This window comes from Acomys minous (genome assembly GCF_964271855.1).
Source record: "Acomys minous genome assembly, chromosome: 14".
Classification (NCBI taxonomy): Eukaryota; Metazoa; Chordata; class Mammalia; order Rodentia; family Muridae; genus Acomys; species Acomys minous.
In genome coordinates, this window is record NC_140496.1 from 6,887,531 (window position 1) to 6,900,187 (window position 12,657).

General features: G+C 53.4%; 1 protein-coding gene across 2 annotated transcripts in view; it reads left to right on the top strand.

The window, feature by feature from the left end:
- Positions 1-6,964, top strand: part of KLHDC4 (kelch domain containing 4) — a 29,476-nt gene extending 22,512 nt beyond the window's left edge. For both annotated transcript variants that reach the window (XM_084756446.1, XM_084756447.1), the window contains 5 exons: positions 1,827-1,902; positions 3,546-3,754; positions 4,985-5,387; positions 6,245-6,370; positions 6,553-6,964. In XM_084756446.1, the coding sequence (XP_084612572.1) occupies positions 1,827-1,902; positions 3,546-3,754; positions 4,985-5,387; positions 6,245-6,370; positions 6,553-6,749 (1,011 nt within the window). In that variant the 3' untranslated portion in view covers positions 6,750-6,964. The remainder of the gene's footprint in view (positions 1-1,826; positions 1,903-3,545; positions 3,755-4,984; positions 5,388-6,244; positions 6,371-6,552) is intronic.
- Positions 6,965-12,657: the final 5,693 nt, after the last annotated feature.

Below are 12,657 nucleotides of genomic sequence, written 5' to 3' on the forward strand. Positions count from 1 at the left end.
AAAGAAAATGCAGGGTTATCTCCAAGTGTGAGTGAGTATGCATGTGCATTTGGTGTGTCCTTGGAGTGAGTGTGGGGAGTCAGTGTTGACTGTCACAGGACCGTCAGTGAACACACCCAGCTGCGGCACTCATATAGTGTGTCCGTTCTTCCTGCCAGGCCCCCACATAGGCCTTTCTGCCTTATTAGCGCTTGCATTCTTCACTTTCAGTTCATTGCTTCTCTTTTTTTAATTTAAGAATATCTTTTATTTATTGTTTTGATAACTTCGTACTTTTTCAATGAATCTAAATTATGTCCCACCAAGCTCCTCCAGATCCCCAGCTCCTTCTCCCTGACGGCTCCCACTGTGCTCCTCTGCTTTAATGCACTCCCTTTTCCTTTCTCCCAAGACAGGGCTTCTCTCTCTAACTGCTCTGCCTGGCCTTGAACTCCATTTGTAGACCAGGCTGGCCTGGAACTCACAGAGATCCGCCTGCCTCTGCCTCCTAAGCGCTGGGATTAAAGGCGTGCGCCACCACACCCGGCTCCAGTAGTGGGTTTCTGTAAAGGATTTCTTGTACCCTGAGTTTTGGCTAAGCCACATTTATGCCCTCCTCTCCCTGCACCTTCTGCAGCCATGCTTAAACTTTGTCACCCTGCTGTTGTCCCACCTCTCCTTTCACACCCTGGCTCCCTTGGGAAGCTCTTGAGTGCTGCAGGTGGAGTTCCCATACCTGCAGGTAGCGTTCTCGTAAATTTATTCTCAGCAGTTGAGTGCACTCATGGTGCACATCAAGCCTCGGTAGATGAGCGCGCCCAATAGTGCTGTGGGACATGTGGCCACCCTTTTTCTGATAGTGCAGTAAGATACTACAGACTGGGGACTTATAAAGAAAAGAGATTATTTGTTTCGGCCCTCCTAGACGCTGAAGGCACACTTGGCTATAAAATAGGCTTAGAGGCTGAAAATCCAGGATTGGACATGCACGATTCATGCCTGATAGGGGAGAGCTCAGAGGCCAGAGGTCAGACTTGCACAAAAACACCCGAACACCAGCATTTGGTCTCTAGGGACAGTGCCCCCGGTGCCCCCTAACCTTCTACCTGCCATTCCTGCCGCACCCTGGACAGCACAGATGGAAAGGAGCAGGGCTGATAGGCCCGAGCTTTGGCAGCCTGCAGGACATGCGGGACCTGAGTGGCACCCTGGTGGAGAGAAGCAGCAGAAGGGAAAATGAGGAATGCGTGGACTGGTTGGTCCCCTGCTCAGTGTAGCTTCTGCATGCACCTGGGCGGAACACGCAGCAGCAGCTGCCGGAACAGGGGTTCTGTGCTGCCTCTCAGCCTTTCTGTAAATGCAAAGATACAACAGCAGGTGAAGAACGTAGATACCAGGAAGACACTTAAGTGGACTGACGTCTTCCTCAGGGTGAGCATCTTGCCAGGCAGCTGTCTGGGTCCTAGGGTGCCGACTAGGCAGTGTGTGTGCCATGCCCTCAGGGCCAACAGCAGCCAGTCAGCATCACTGTTGGAAGCTCAGGGCCAAGGTCCTGGTTCTGTGGGTTTCAAGGCTCCAGGAGGTCTGTAAGTTGTAGTGGCATGCTGCTTTCCACACAGCACCAATGCAGTTTGCCACCTGAAAGGTAGACAGCTCATAGGAGTTGGAGTGAGATGTGGCTAAAGTGTGCAGACCTGCGGATAAACAGGAATCCTGTGGCAGAGCACATTTCAGGTCATTGGTGGTGGCTTTAATGTCAGCTGTACCTGGGTGCTCCATGGAGCTACAGCAACTAAAGCACTGCTACAACTGGGCTGGTCCTTAGAACTACTTTTTTTTTCCCCCAGAGAGTCAAGAAAGATGTGGACAAAGGCACCCAGCACTCAGACATGTTCCTGCTGAAGCCTGAGGAAGGGGGAGAAGGTACTGCTGTGCCTTGAGACTGTGGCTGGGCGGTGTCCTTGCGGTGGGTTGCATTTAGCTCTTGGGCGGAAGCAAAGCCTGCGTGTCCCTGCTATCAAAGTGGGAACTGCACTGAGTTTCCTGTAGCCCATCTAGACCAAGGGCTTTTTCTCTGGAGTGTTTGGGCCAAGGTACTTTGTGTGACATGCATGAGCCCTTGTACTATGGAGCCCAGCAGGAGCCCAGGCCACTTAGTCATCTGTGTCATTCTCAGGTGTAGCCTTCATGCTGAGAGGTAAGGTTGGGAGAGCACTTTCGGGAAGGGCCCTGTGCATGCATTCTCAGAGCCCCACGACATGGAAACCATGTACAGCTAGATGTGCTGTGAGGGGTGGAAAGGAAGGGATTGCGCCTTACTGTCCTTTCTTCCCAGTGCTGCACACACACACTACTAGTATTTGGGATCCTGTTTTCTGGGCCTGTGGCCTGGGCTTTGGGCCTGAGGCCAGTTCTGATCTAGGGCTGCTGCAGAGTTGACAGTGTGCTTTGCAGCCCTTGAGAACTTCTGCCGTGAGGTGAGGTTAGTGCCTGCACAGACACACTCCCTCTCCTGCTCTAGCATTCTTCAAGGGAGGCCTCTGAACTGACTCGTCCACGAGCATTTCCTTGGTGGCTGCAGATGCTGCAGTGGTAGGAGCTGGGGAGGTCATTTGTCAGTGCTGTCAGGAACCTTAAACTTGGAGGCTAGACTGTGTGGCCCTAGCCTGTGTGCCCAGCAACTAGGCCCCAGGAAAAGGGAGTTTTTGTGTCAGGAGCGGCACACTCTGGTTGCACAGTGAAAGATGGTGGGCTGTGGGGGCTGGAGAGATGGCTCAGTGGTTAAGAGCACCACTTGTTCTTCCTAAGGTTCTGAGTTCAATCCCCAGCAACCACATGGTGACTCACAGCCATCTGTAATGTGATCTGATGCCCTCTTCTGGCCTACAGGCATACACACAGGCAGAGCACTGTAGACATAATAATGATAAGTAAATCTTAAAAGATGGTGGGCCTCACTCGCTCCCTGCCTGGCTCTAGTCTCCGCCCTTCCCCATCGCACCTGCTGTTAGGCTAAGTTGACTTGTGACCAGAGTCCTCCCTGCTGGGAGAGGGGTGGCCTTGTTGGCCACTACCCAGTTGCGTGGTCACCAGCACTTCTTAGTGAGGGGATGGTTCCAGAAGTAGTGGTAAGATGTTTTCCATCTGTCACACCAGGCCACGTACCCAGCACTGTCAAGTGCATTTGGTGCCTGTTGAGAAAACATAGAGTGAGAGGAGAGGAGGGGTAGTGCTGGCCTGGGTGGGCTGCCTCAGGACCCCAGTGCGGTGTGTCTTAGCCCATTATCTTCCTCCAGCAAGATGACACCTCCACACCTGCTCGCTCTGTCGGTGCCAGACTCCGTTAGAAGGTGGGGTCTGGGCACAGGCAATACCACAGCTGAGCTGTGAGAAGGATGGACCTTGACGGTTGTTGACTGGCATCTCCTCTTCCTCCATAGGGGACAAAAGGAGGCTCCATGCTTAAACAGTTCAAACACTTGCAGGTACCCTCATCCCAGGCGCCAGGCTTCTCTGTGTCCTTGGTTGGCCCTTAGTGTCCCCCCTGCCTCTGTTTTCTCTCACAGACAAATGGACCTGGACCCGGGTTAACCCTTCAGGGGTCAAGCCTACTGCAAGGTCTGGCTTTTCTGTAGCCGTGGCTCCAAATCATCAGATACTGGTCTTTGGGGGCGTGTGCGATGAGGAGGAGGAGGAGAGCCTGGAGGGCTTGTTCTTCAGTGACCTGTATGTCTACGATGCTGCCAGGAGTCGCTGGTTTGCAGCACAGCTGAAGGTAACCTAGGCTCCTGAATCTTCCAGATTGCCTGCCTGTCCCCTCCCCACTCTCCTGCCTGTCCCTTCCCTAGGGAAGTCCCATGTAATCTACTGTGCGGGTGCTGGGTGAGTAGGCATGGGACCCCTTTTATTTTGTGGCCCCTGCTCCTTGATGTCAGCTACTACTCCCTAGCAGTTCTTGACCCAGAGCTGAGATGCTATGAGCATGCCAAGTTTTCTGTGGCAGTTACTGGCTGTTACTTGTGTTTGTCCCTGGTTTCCAGTCACCTTTTTAACTGTTCCTGTCAGTGCAGCTGCCTAGGACTTGCCTGGAGCAGACAGACCAGCAGGTCCTGGAGGGCCCCAGGCAGCCCTGGCATCCGCTCAAGTAAACTGTTGTGAGTACTCACAGTACAGGAAGCACCCATACCCGCTGTGGGCTGAGCCTTTTGGAAGGGTCTCTGGTAGAAAGCAGCCTTGCACGTTGGCCCCTGTGAGGAGCTTAGCCACGCAGTGTCTCTGATATTGTCAAGAGCACTGAACCCCATTGTGTATGTTAGCCTCATATTTTTAGATTCTTGGCCCCTAGGCCCCATGTGTTCTTGAGGAGCTGCTGTGAGAGACACCCACTGCAGCCTCAGGATGGAGTGGGGCTTGTGTCTAGAAGAGGGAGCTAACTCTGGTTGGCTGGAGGTAGTCATAGCTGGAATATTGTAATAGAGCTCAGCAAACGCCATTGTGCAAACATAGCATTCTGCCCAACGACAGAGGCTACTGCAGAGCCACTCAGCTGTACCCTGCCAAGTGGCCAGGGAGACAAAGTACATGTCCTGTAGGAGGCCCCAGTGGCAGGAGACCTTTGATGTGCTGGTGTCTGAGGGCCCTACGCCTGGGTGTGGTCTTGAAGTATCAGTATGGAGTGCTGACCGTCTTGTCATCCAGTCCTGCTGTCGGCTAGGAGTGGCAGTCTGTGTCCCTTTTGTACATGACAATTGTGAAGACTAGCCTCGGACACACACCACCTACATGTTAGCCAGGCATCATCCTACTGAGTGCTTTCCAGTGTGGGACCCAGGAATGACTGTCTCTCATTACAGTGTGGCTAGGAGTGTGTTCCTAGCCGGCCACCCCATTTCTGGAGTGTCTGCTCTCACGCTGCTCTGCTCCACTCCTTCTCACAAACCTTTGATTGGCATGTTAGAGGGAGGGCTGTCCCTACCCTACAGTGCAGCTTGAGTTATGTTAACAGGGCCCTAAGTCGGAGAAGAAGAAACGGAGGCGGGGCAAAGTAGAGGAGCACGAAGGTGCCACTGAAGAGGACAACAGAGCGACTAGTGCCCCAGAGCCACTGGAGGTGATAAAAGAGGTGGTGGCCGAAGATGGAACAGTGATCACCATTAAACAAGTGCTTGCTCCCTCTGGGTTGGTGTTGCGACCCCAACCTAAGGCGGAAGACAGTGCTCCAGAGGCCAGCAGCACTGGGCAGGAGCCATGTCCACGCTCCAATGCCATGCTGGCTGTCAAGCATGGACTGCTCTATGTCTATGGTGGCATGTTTGAAGCTGGTGACCGCCAGGTGACCCTTAGTGACCTCTACTGCCTTGACCTTCATAAAATGGAAGAATGGAAAACCTTGGTGGAGATGGATCCAAGTAAGCTGGGTGGGCAAGGCCCCATATGGACTGAGAGTCTTCTGCAAGGAACCTTGCTGTTTGTTGACCCTGGGCCAGGTTTCCCTGAGGATAACCTGGGTATGGGGCTGGGACTCATCTGGCACACACCACCGATGTGTTGTAGGTGCCAGCACAGCCACTGGTGCATGGGTCAGGCTGCTGCGCATGCCTCTCATCTTCTGCGACAGTGTAGACCAGGCAGGACTGGCTGGCCCTTGGTGGCTGGCACTCTGGGGTGGTAGCTCTCTCCATCTTTGCTCTGAAATCATGACATCCTCATCTTATCCCAGACTGCTCTTGGTCCTTTTTTGACAGCCTCACTGTATTTCTGGCTGACCTGGAGCTCACTATATAAACCAGGCTGCCTCAAACTCAACTAGGCCCACCTGCTTCTGCCTCCGAGTTCCGGGGTTAAAGGTGTGCCCCACCATGCCCAGTTCCATCATTCCCTTTTTTGAGATTCAAGACTAACCCTGCATCCTTAGGGAGAGGCTCTGCCCATATTGAGGGTCTGTCACAGTCTTCTGAGCATCACTGGGGCTGTAGGAGCCCAGGAAGAGGCAGCTTCCACTCAGCTGCCCACAGCCAGGATGGCAGGATGGCTGTATGGCTGGAGTCAGTGCCCACCACAGGGTCTCACTCCTAGGTTGCTCTGAGGCCTGAGAGGCATGTGCTGTCCCGTTAATCCCAGGCTTCACGATAGGAAAGTTGGGGGTTCTCGTCACAGTCCCTGAGTGGAAGAAGGGGTTCTGTGATATGGTGTCAGCTCCCACCACGTGTGCTTCCCCTGGCCCCCAGGCTGCACCCACAGCCCCGTGTTGCTTTTGTTTTGTCAGAATCACAGGAGTGGCTGGAGGAGACAGACTCAGAAGAGGATAGCAGCTCAGATGAAGAGGGTGCAGAGGGGGGAGGTGACGACCAGGAAGAGGACAGCACAGAGGACAGTGCTGAGGAGGGAGAAGGTGAGAACCGTACTCAGGTGTGATGGGCGGCTCTGGGCTGCTGCTTCTGAGGCAGGCCTGCTTTAGCAGTGCTGTGTCTGGAGTGGGTCTGGGTAGGCCACCACTCAGTGCAGCCCTGCCCTGACCCCATGAACCTCCTGACTGAGTATGCTCTTTGTAATTTTTCCTTCCGGGATGGAAAGATCCACAGCATCCAGAGGTGGTGCCTGGGGAACAGTATGCAGACTACCTGTCCCGGACTGAAGAGCATTGGCTGAAGCTTGCCCGGGACCACGTGGGGCCTGATGCAAAGGAGAAGAAGGTGTTCAGAGTGGCCCAGGCCATGGCAAGAACATTTTTTGATGATGCAGGTCAAGGCTTGGCACAGGCCAAGCATTAGGCTGAGGGATGTCTTCAACATCACTGCTGTCCTGTGAGCAGACGTGAGGAGAGGCCCCTGCGGAGGTTGTCATCTGTGGAGCCTTGAATGTCGGCAGTCTGAGGGCTTCACGGTGCCTTTTGTCCACACCAAGGGAAGGTTAGAACAAGACATGAACATGGGGGACCCGTAGGATGTGTGTTTCTGTCCTAATAAAATGGGCTGTGTGCTCTTAAGGTTTTCTTTCTTCTACAGAACAAGGAGATGACAGAAATGATGGGCTAAGTGTCATCAAACTGAAGGTCACCAACAGCCCAGTAGTCACTTGAAACTGCTGTGGCGTGGTTATACCTATTGGAACACTTGGCCTTCTCTGCCGCCCAGCTTTGTGCTATGGGGCTCATGGTAAAATATTCCGACATGTGGGTATGTCCATTGGCTCCCTGCAGTGTTCTGGTCCCTCAGTTTTAGACATGTATTTTAGCTTTATTTACATGAATGTACATGCCAGTGCTCGTGGAGGCCTGAAGACGGTCTCAGGTCCCTGGAGCTAGACTTAGTGACACTGTTACAACATGTGGTATGGGTGCTGGGAACCTCTTACACATCACTCCATGGCAGCCTGTGAGAAGGAAGTGGTGACACCTGCCCATCCCTCTGCCTCTTTGGGCACAGGGCTGTCTTCTGAGAGATAATAGGGAGGCTGGCGGGCAAGGACCTGTCCCCTCACAGCATCAGCCTTTTGCCCTCTGGCTGTGGAGCAGGGCCTCTGTTGCCGTGCGTTTAGTGCCTCTTCACTGGCAGTGCTCACTCCACAGCTGAGGCAGGAAGAGTGAGACTACCTGACCCAGAATAGGAAAGAGAAAAGCGCCAAGGAATCAGCTCCGTGTTGGGAAGTGTCTGCTGCTTGTCCTGGGCTGAGATTGGATACAAAGCTGAGTGTAAGAAGACAGACCTATGTGGAGCTGTGAGGAGAGAAGGCCACACCTAAGTCAGGCAGACCGCAGGACAGCCATGGCTCCATACCCACTGCCACTGCCACCATTCCTTGGGGATGTCCAATGTGACCATGGCTACTGTGATCAGGACACTTGGAGCCTGTGCAGCCCAGGCTGCTGGAGCAGGGTCATCCAGGGTGTGCTGCACCTGTCCCCTTTGTGCACTTCTGGCAGCAGTGTAGCTGCAGGTGGGTTTTGTGGGGCCTGAATATGGTATCCCCAGGAGCAGCTGAGCTAGCCACCCAATTGATGCCTTTATTTGAGGCTGAGGGACTGCTCAAAGGCCCCAGGTCTCTGGTTGGTAGAGTTGAATCTGAACAAAGAGTACCACCACGCAGGCTGGAAAACCTTACCAGTCTTTTGCTTTTTTTGAGACAGGGTCTCACTAGGTAACCCTGGCTGTCCTGGAACTCATTACTTAGACCAGGCTGGACTTGAACTCACAGAGATTCATCTGCCTCTGCCTCTGCCTCTGGAGTGCTGAGATTAAGGGCATGAGCCACTGCCCAGCTGGAAACCCTTATTCTGGCTTATTTGGGGGTGGGGAGGGGTGAGACAGGGTTTCTCTGTGTACCTTGGCTATCCGGGACTCACTCTTGTAGACCAGGCTGGCCTTGAACTGACAGAGCTCTGTCTGCTTCTGCCTCCTCAGTGCTGAGATCACAGTATGCTATCATGCCTGGCTCTGGTTTGTTTGTTTTTTGTTTTTTGAGACAGGGTTTCTCTGTGTAACCTTCCCTGTCCTGGACTTGCTTTGTAGACCAGGCTGGCCTCACTCATAAGCGATCCGCCTGCCTCTGCCTCCCAAGTGCTGGGATTAAAGGAGTGCGCCACCACGCTCGGCTCTGATTTTCTTTTCTTTTTAATGGTTTGAGAGTAGTGTTTGTTGTGACTTAAGAGCGCATTGCTGCAAGTAGCAAGTCAGTGGCCAGATGACAAAGCAGAAATACAGAGTGATGCCAAAGCTATAAAGCTTCCTCCCAGAGAATCCAGCTCTGGCAGATAGTGACAGCCTCACATGCAGAGACCTTACTGGTGTGCTGCAGCCAGGAGACAGGTGCTTGAGGAGGCCTGGTAGGGCTCCAGCCCTGGAGTGTGACTTCTATGTGCCGTCTGATGAACAAGGTGGTGTTACTGTCATACAGCACATGCATGCTACCTGAGTGCAGGCTAACACTGCAGGGCAAAGTGCTTCCCAAGGGACTGTCGGGCACTTGGTGTGACCCAGTGTCCTTGATACAGTAGTGTACGATGGAAACCCAGGTAACTGTCAGCTTAGCAGCTAGCCACAGTACCAGGGGCTGGACATAGCTGGGCACCTCGTATCCTGGTCTCAGTTGCCAGGACTTGACATTCTGCCCAGAGGCAAGACTCGAGCTCTGGGGCTTGTCACAAGAGATGAGGGCGACAGTGTGACCCTCTCTGGTGGGAAGGAGGCTTAGACTACATGGGGGCTCATTCCTGTCCCGTACCCTCTTGCCCACAAAGGTGGAGAGTCCCAGCGCGAGCCAAGCTCCCTGTGGGTGGGAGACGCTCCACCCACCCTGCGCCTGCAGCAGTTGGGCTTCAGGAAGGTGGTTTGTAAAAAAACGAGATGAGCTTCCTGTGGTTTTCAATGAGTTTATTAAGTAAAGGAGCAGAGAATTTTGAATCTGAGTGTCCCTTGCTTCAGGTTTGAAATCTGATTTAAAGTTACATTCATTAGAGGGGATCTGTTTCCAGTTTTACTAATGGAGCTGTCTCCAACTGAAGAGGCCAAGGCAAGAGCAACCCCTTTGCCAGAGAGGAAGCTCGGCTGACAGCCCCTCCTCGGCCGGAAAGCAGCTAGTTGCATTAATGAGTGGTTCACATGCACCAAGAGAAAGAAAAGATCAAAAAAGGTAAAGCGGGTGGTTGTTGACTCAGTCACAGAAGGCCTCCACACCATGTCGTCACCGTGTGAGATCCGGCACACAGTCCTCAGGTCCTCTGGGTGGCTTTTCTTTGGGAATGGTGAGTGGCGTAATCAGCAGGCTCTAACTAGAGCATTCAAGATTGGCCTGCTGAGAGGGAGGGCTGAGCTGTAGGCAACAGCGGGGTCTGGAGTGCCAGCGCAGGGAGCCACTGAGTGTTAAGGGCATCATCTCTGGGCCTGTTTTCAGCTGTAGGCTCTGATGGCTATAGCAGCTCCCAGTAGGGCAGTGCTCAGGTGGTGGCTCTCAGGAGCAGCAGGGACTCACTAGACATGGGGCCTCACTCCCCTATACCCTGAGGCTTTAGCCTGTGCCCAGTGTGTGCTCACACACCCTGGCTAATCTGCCTTGTGCACTCAGAATGGTCTGTGAGAGCCATCTGTTGGAGGTAAGTTGGTGGGACATCCTTACTTCAGTGGATGTTGGCCCTGAGAAGAAAGAGAGCAGAACCCCTTTGGTGGCCAAGGTTGAACCCCACAAGCTGTACCTGTTTCCACTTGTGCACAGTGCAGGGGAGGCTGCAGCAAGAAGGCTGCTGTGACCTTAGGACATAGGACCGTCAGCAGCTCTGGTTCTAGGATGACTTTCACTCGTTAAGTCAGAGTCACCAAGGTAGACAGAAAGTAGCATGTCAGCCCAGAAGGGGACCAGCATCCAGCTGAGACCCACCTGTAGCTGAGTGGGTAAGGACAAAGGTCAAGGTGAGTCAGTGTGAGTGAGTCTGACATGTTTATCTTGTAGATAGGTGTTTGCATCTTGACCTGTGGTCTCGGGTAGATGGGCTACAGGCCAGCCCAGAAGTGAGGTAGTTGTGAGGTGGCTGCCTTGCCGCGCCTGTTGTGACAACCCTGGAAACCCTTGACCCACGGTCTAGTTCCTATGGCATATACCCACTGCCTACCTTAATGTATTCCCAGTACTTCTCTGAAGCTGAGCCAAAGGAGATGGCCCAGTATGCATATTAGCCCTGGCTACACATGGGTAGGGGTGAAAAAGCACCAGGAACAGTGTCTGCTATAGTCTGGAGAGCATTCAGTCACATGAGGACTCGCTGCCGCTGTCCTTGAGGGGCCTCCCTTCTATGCCACATACCTGTACCCATGTTTGCACGCTGCCTTGCAGGCTTGCTTGTGTCTAGCTCCTTGGGAAGGGGGAGGTCTTAGGTCTTGGGGCCATGTTCCCAGTACTCATGCTGGAATGCAGCCTAGCTGCTTAATTTCAACAAAGACACAAAAAAAATCCCTGTTTTCCTCTTTGAAGGCTGAGACACATAGGCCAGATGGTTCTTGGCACTTGGGGACACTTGGTTGTCCTGGTGTGCTTGGTCTGTAGCTGAGGTCCTCATCAAAGCAGCAGTGCTACAGGCTCACAGTTCTTTCTTCATCTGGATGCTCACCCACTGTAATGGTCAAGTAATGGCACCAGTCTATCAGGAAGTGGCCTGTGTGTCTGTCAGTTGGTTGCAAGGTGTGAAGACATGTTGCAGGCTAGTAGGTACTTCGTACTGAGCTTCCACGCCAGCAACTACAGTGGCGGGAAAACAAGAGCAGGAAGAGCCAAAAACTGAGCTTACGCTGGAGGAGGATGTAATCTCCCAGCTCCTCTTGTGGAACCTTACAGAGGGGGTGGAGAACGCAGGCAAGGGACCTTTGGAGCAGGGCAGTGCAGATGTGTGACAGGACATGCCTGCTGTCTGTGCATGCAAGGGTTACTGCTTAGAACTGTCCAGTCAGTCTAGATCTTTAGGGGACAACCAGGAACTCAAGGCAGAAAGGGCAACACCCCAGAACCTCTTTTCTCCCTAAATGCTCATCACTCATACTCATGCCTGGGTCTCTCAGCACTCTGTGGTCTGTCTAAACTAGACTTGTTTGGCCAGTGAGCAGGACAGGTTGAAACTGGGCTGTGTGCCTGCCCTCTGCTTGCCCTGGTTACTGAGGTGACCAGAGGCTGTGGCTCCTGGGATTAGTGTGGGTGGGGAGTAGCCTTGATAGCAGGTGTTGGTCAGTAGTTCAGTTCAAAGCAGAGACTTTGCTGGAAAGCAGTCTGCTCTCTATGCTGCCTGAGATTCTGTCCGGGAGACCAGTTACCCTGTGCTCTGTGCTGCCGCCTGGATTCATCCATGTACTCCACGTGTGTGAGACGACAGCTGTACAGCCATGTTGCAGGCACCGAGGTGTCTTCAGCTCCTCCAGGAAGGATTTCTCTTCACTCTGGAATAAAGTGTCTTCAGAGGTTGGGCTGGATCTCAGTTAAGACATGTCCTGGGAGCCAGAGTGACACACTGTCTGTCCCCACCAGCCACCATCCTCTTGTTCAGCGTGCGGCATCTGCTACGCCTTCACAGAGGAGGCAGGCTCTGCAGGTGGGAGGACAGGAGCCACAGGCTGCAGGAAGGCGCCCCTGGCGCTGCAGGCCAGCTTGCTAGCTCCCCCAAGGTCCAGTGTGTGTCTCAGTCTCCATCACATCTGCCTGGAGTCCACTAGGACTAGAGAAGCGACTACTGCGTTGCTACAGGCCACCAGTGGAGTGCCAGCTGTGGGCGTGGTTCTGTGGACGCATGCTGTCCCCTGTGAGAGCCTCTTAACGTACGTCTGGGCTGTGTTTTGTGCATGTGTCAAGGTGATGTGAGTAAACGTGCCACCTGCATGAGTTGGTAGCTCCTGGGATGCACATTGAGCCCCTCATGTCTGCAGACACAATTACAATCCACATAGCCCAGGATGGATGGCTCTCATGGCTGCAAAGAGCAGCAATCTTTATTTGGTTCACGCCAGATCTGAAGCAACCACTTGATCTTTAAAAAAGGTGAACAGAAAAGTAAGCTGTACAAAAAAGATGGGGACCCCTTAGAAATGCCAGAAGTGTGTCTGGTCACCTGCCAAGCCTCTCCCCACCTCAACCCCTAATCCAAACCAGCCTGGGAGGAGGGACAGGCAGTGGGTGACGGAAACAATAAAGCTGAGTGTCGCTGGAACA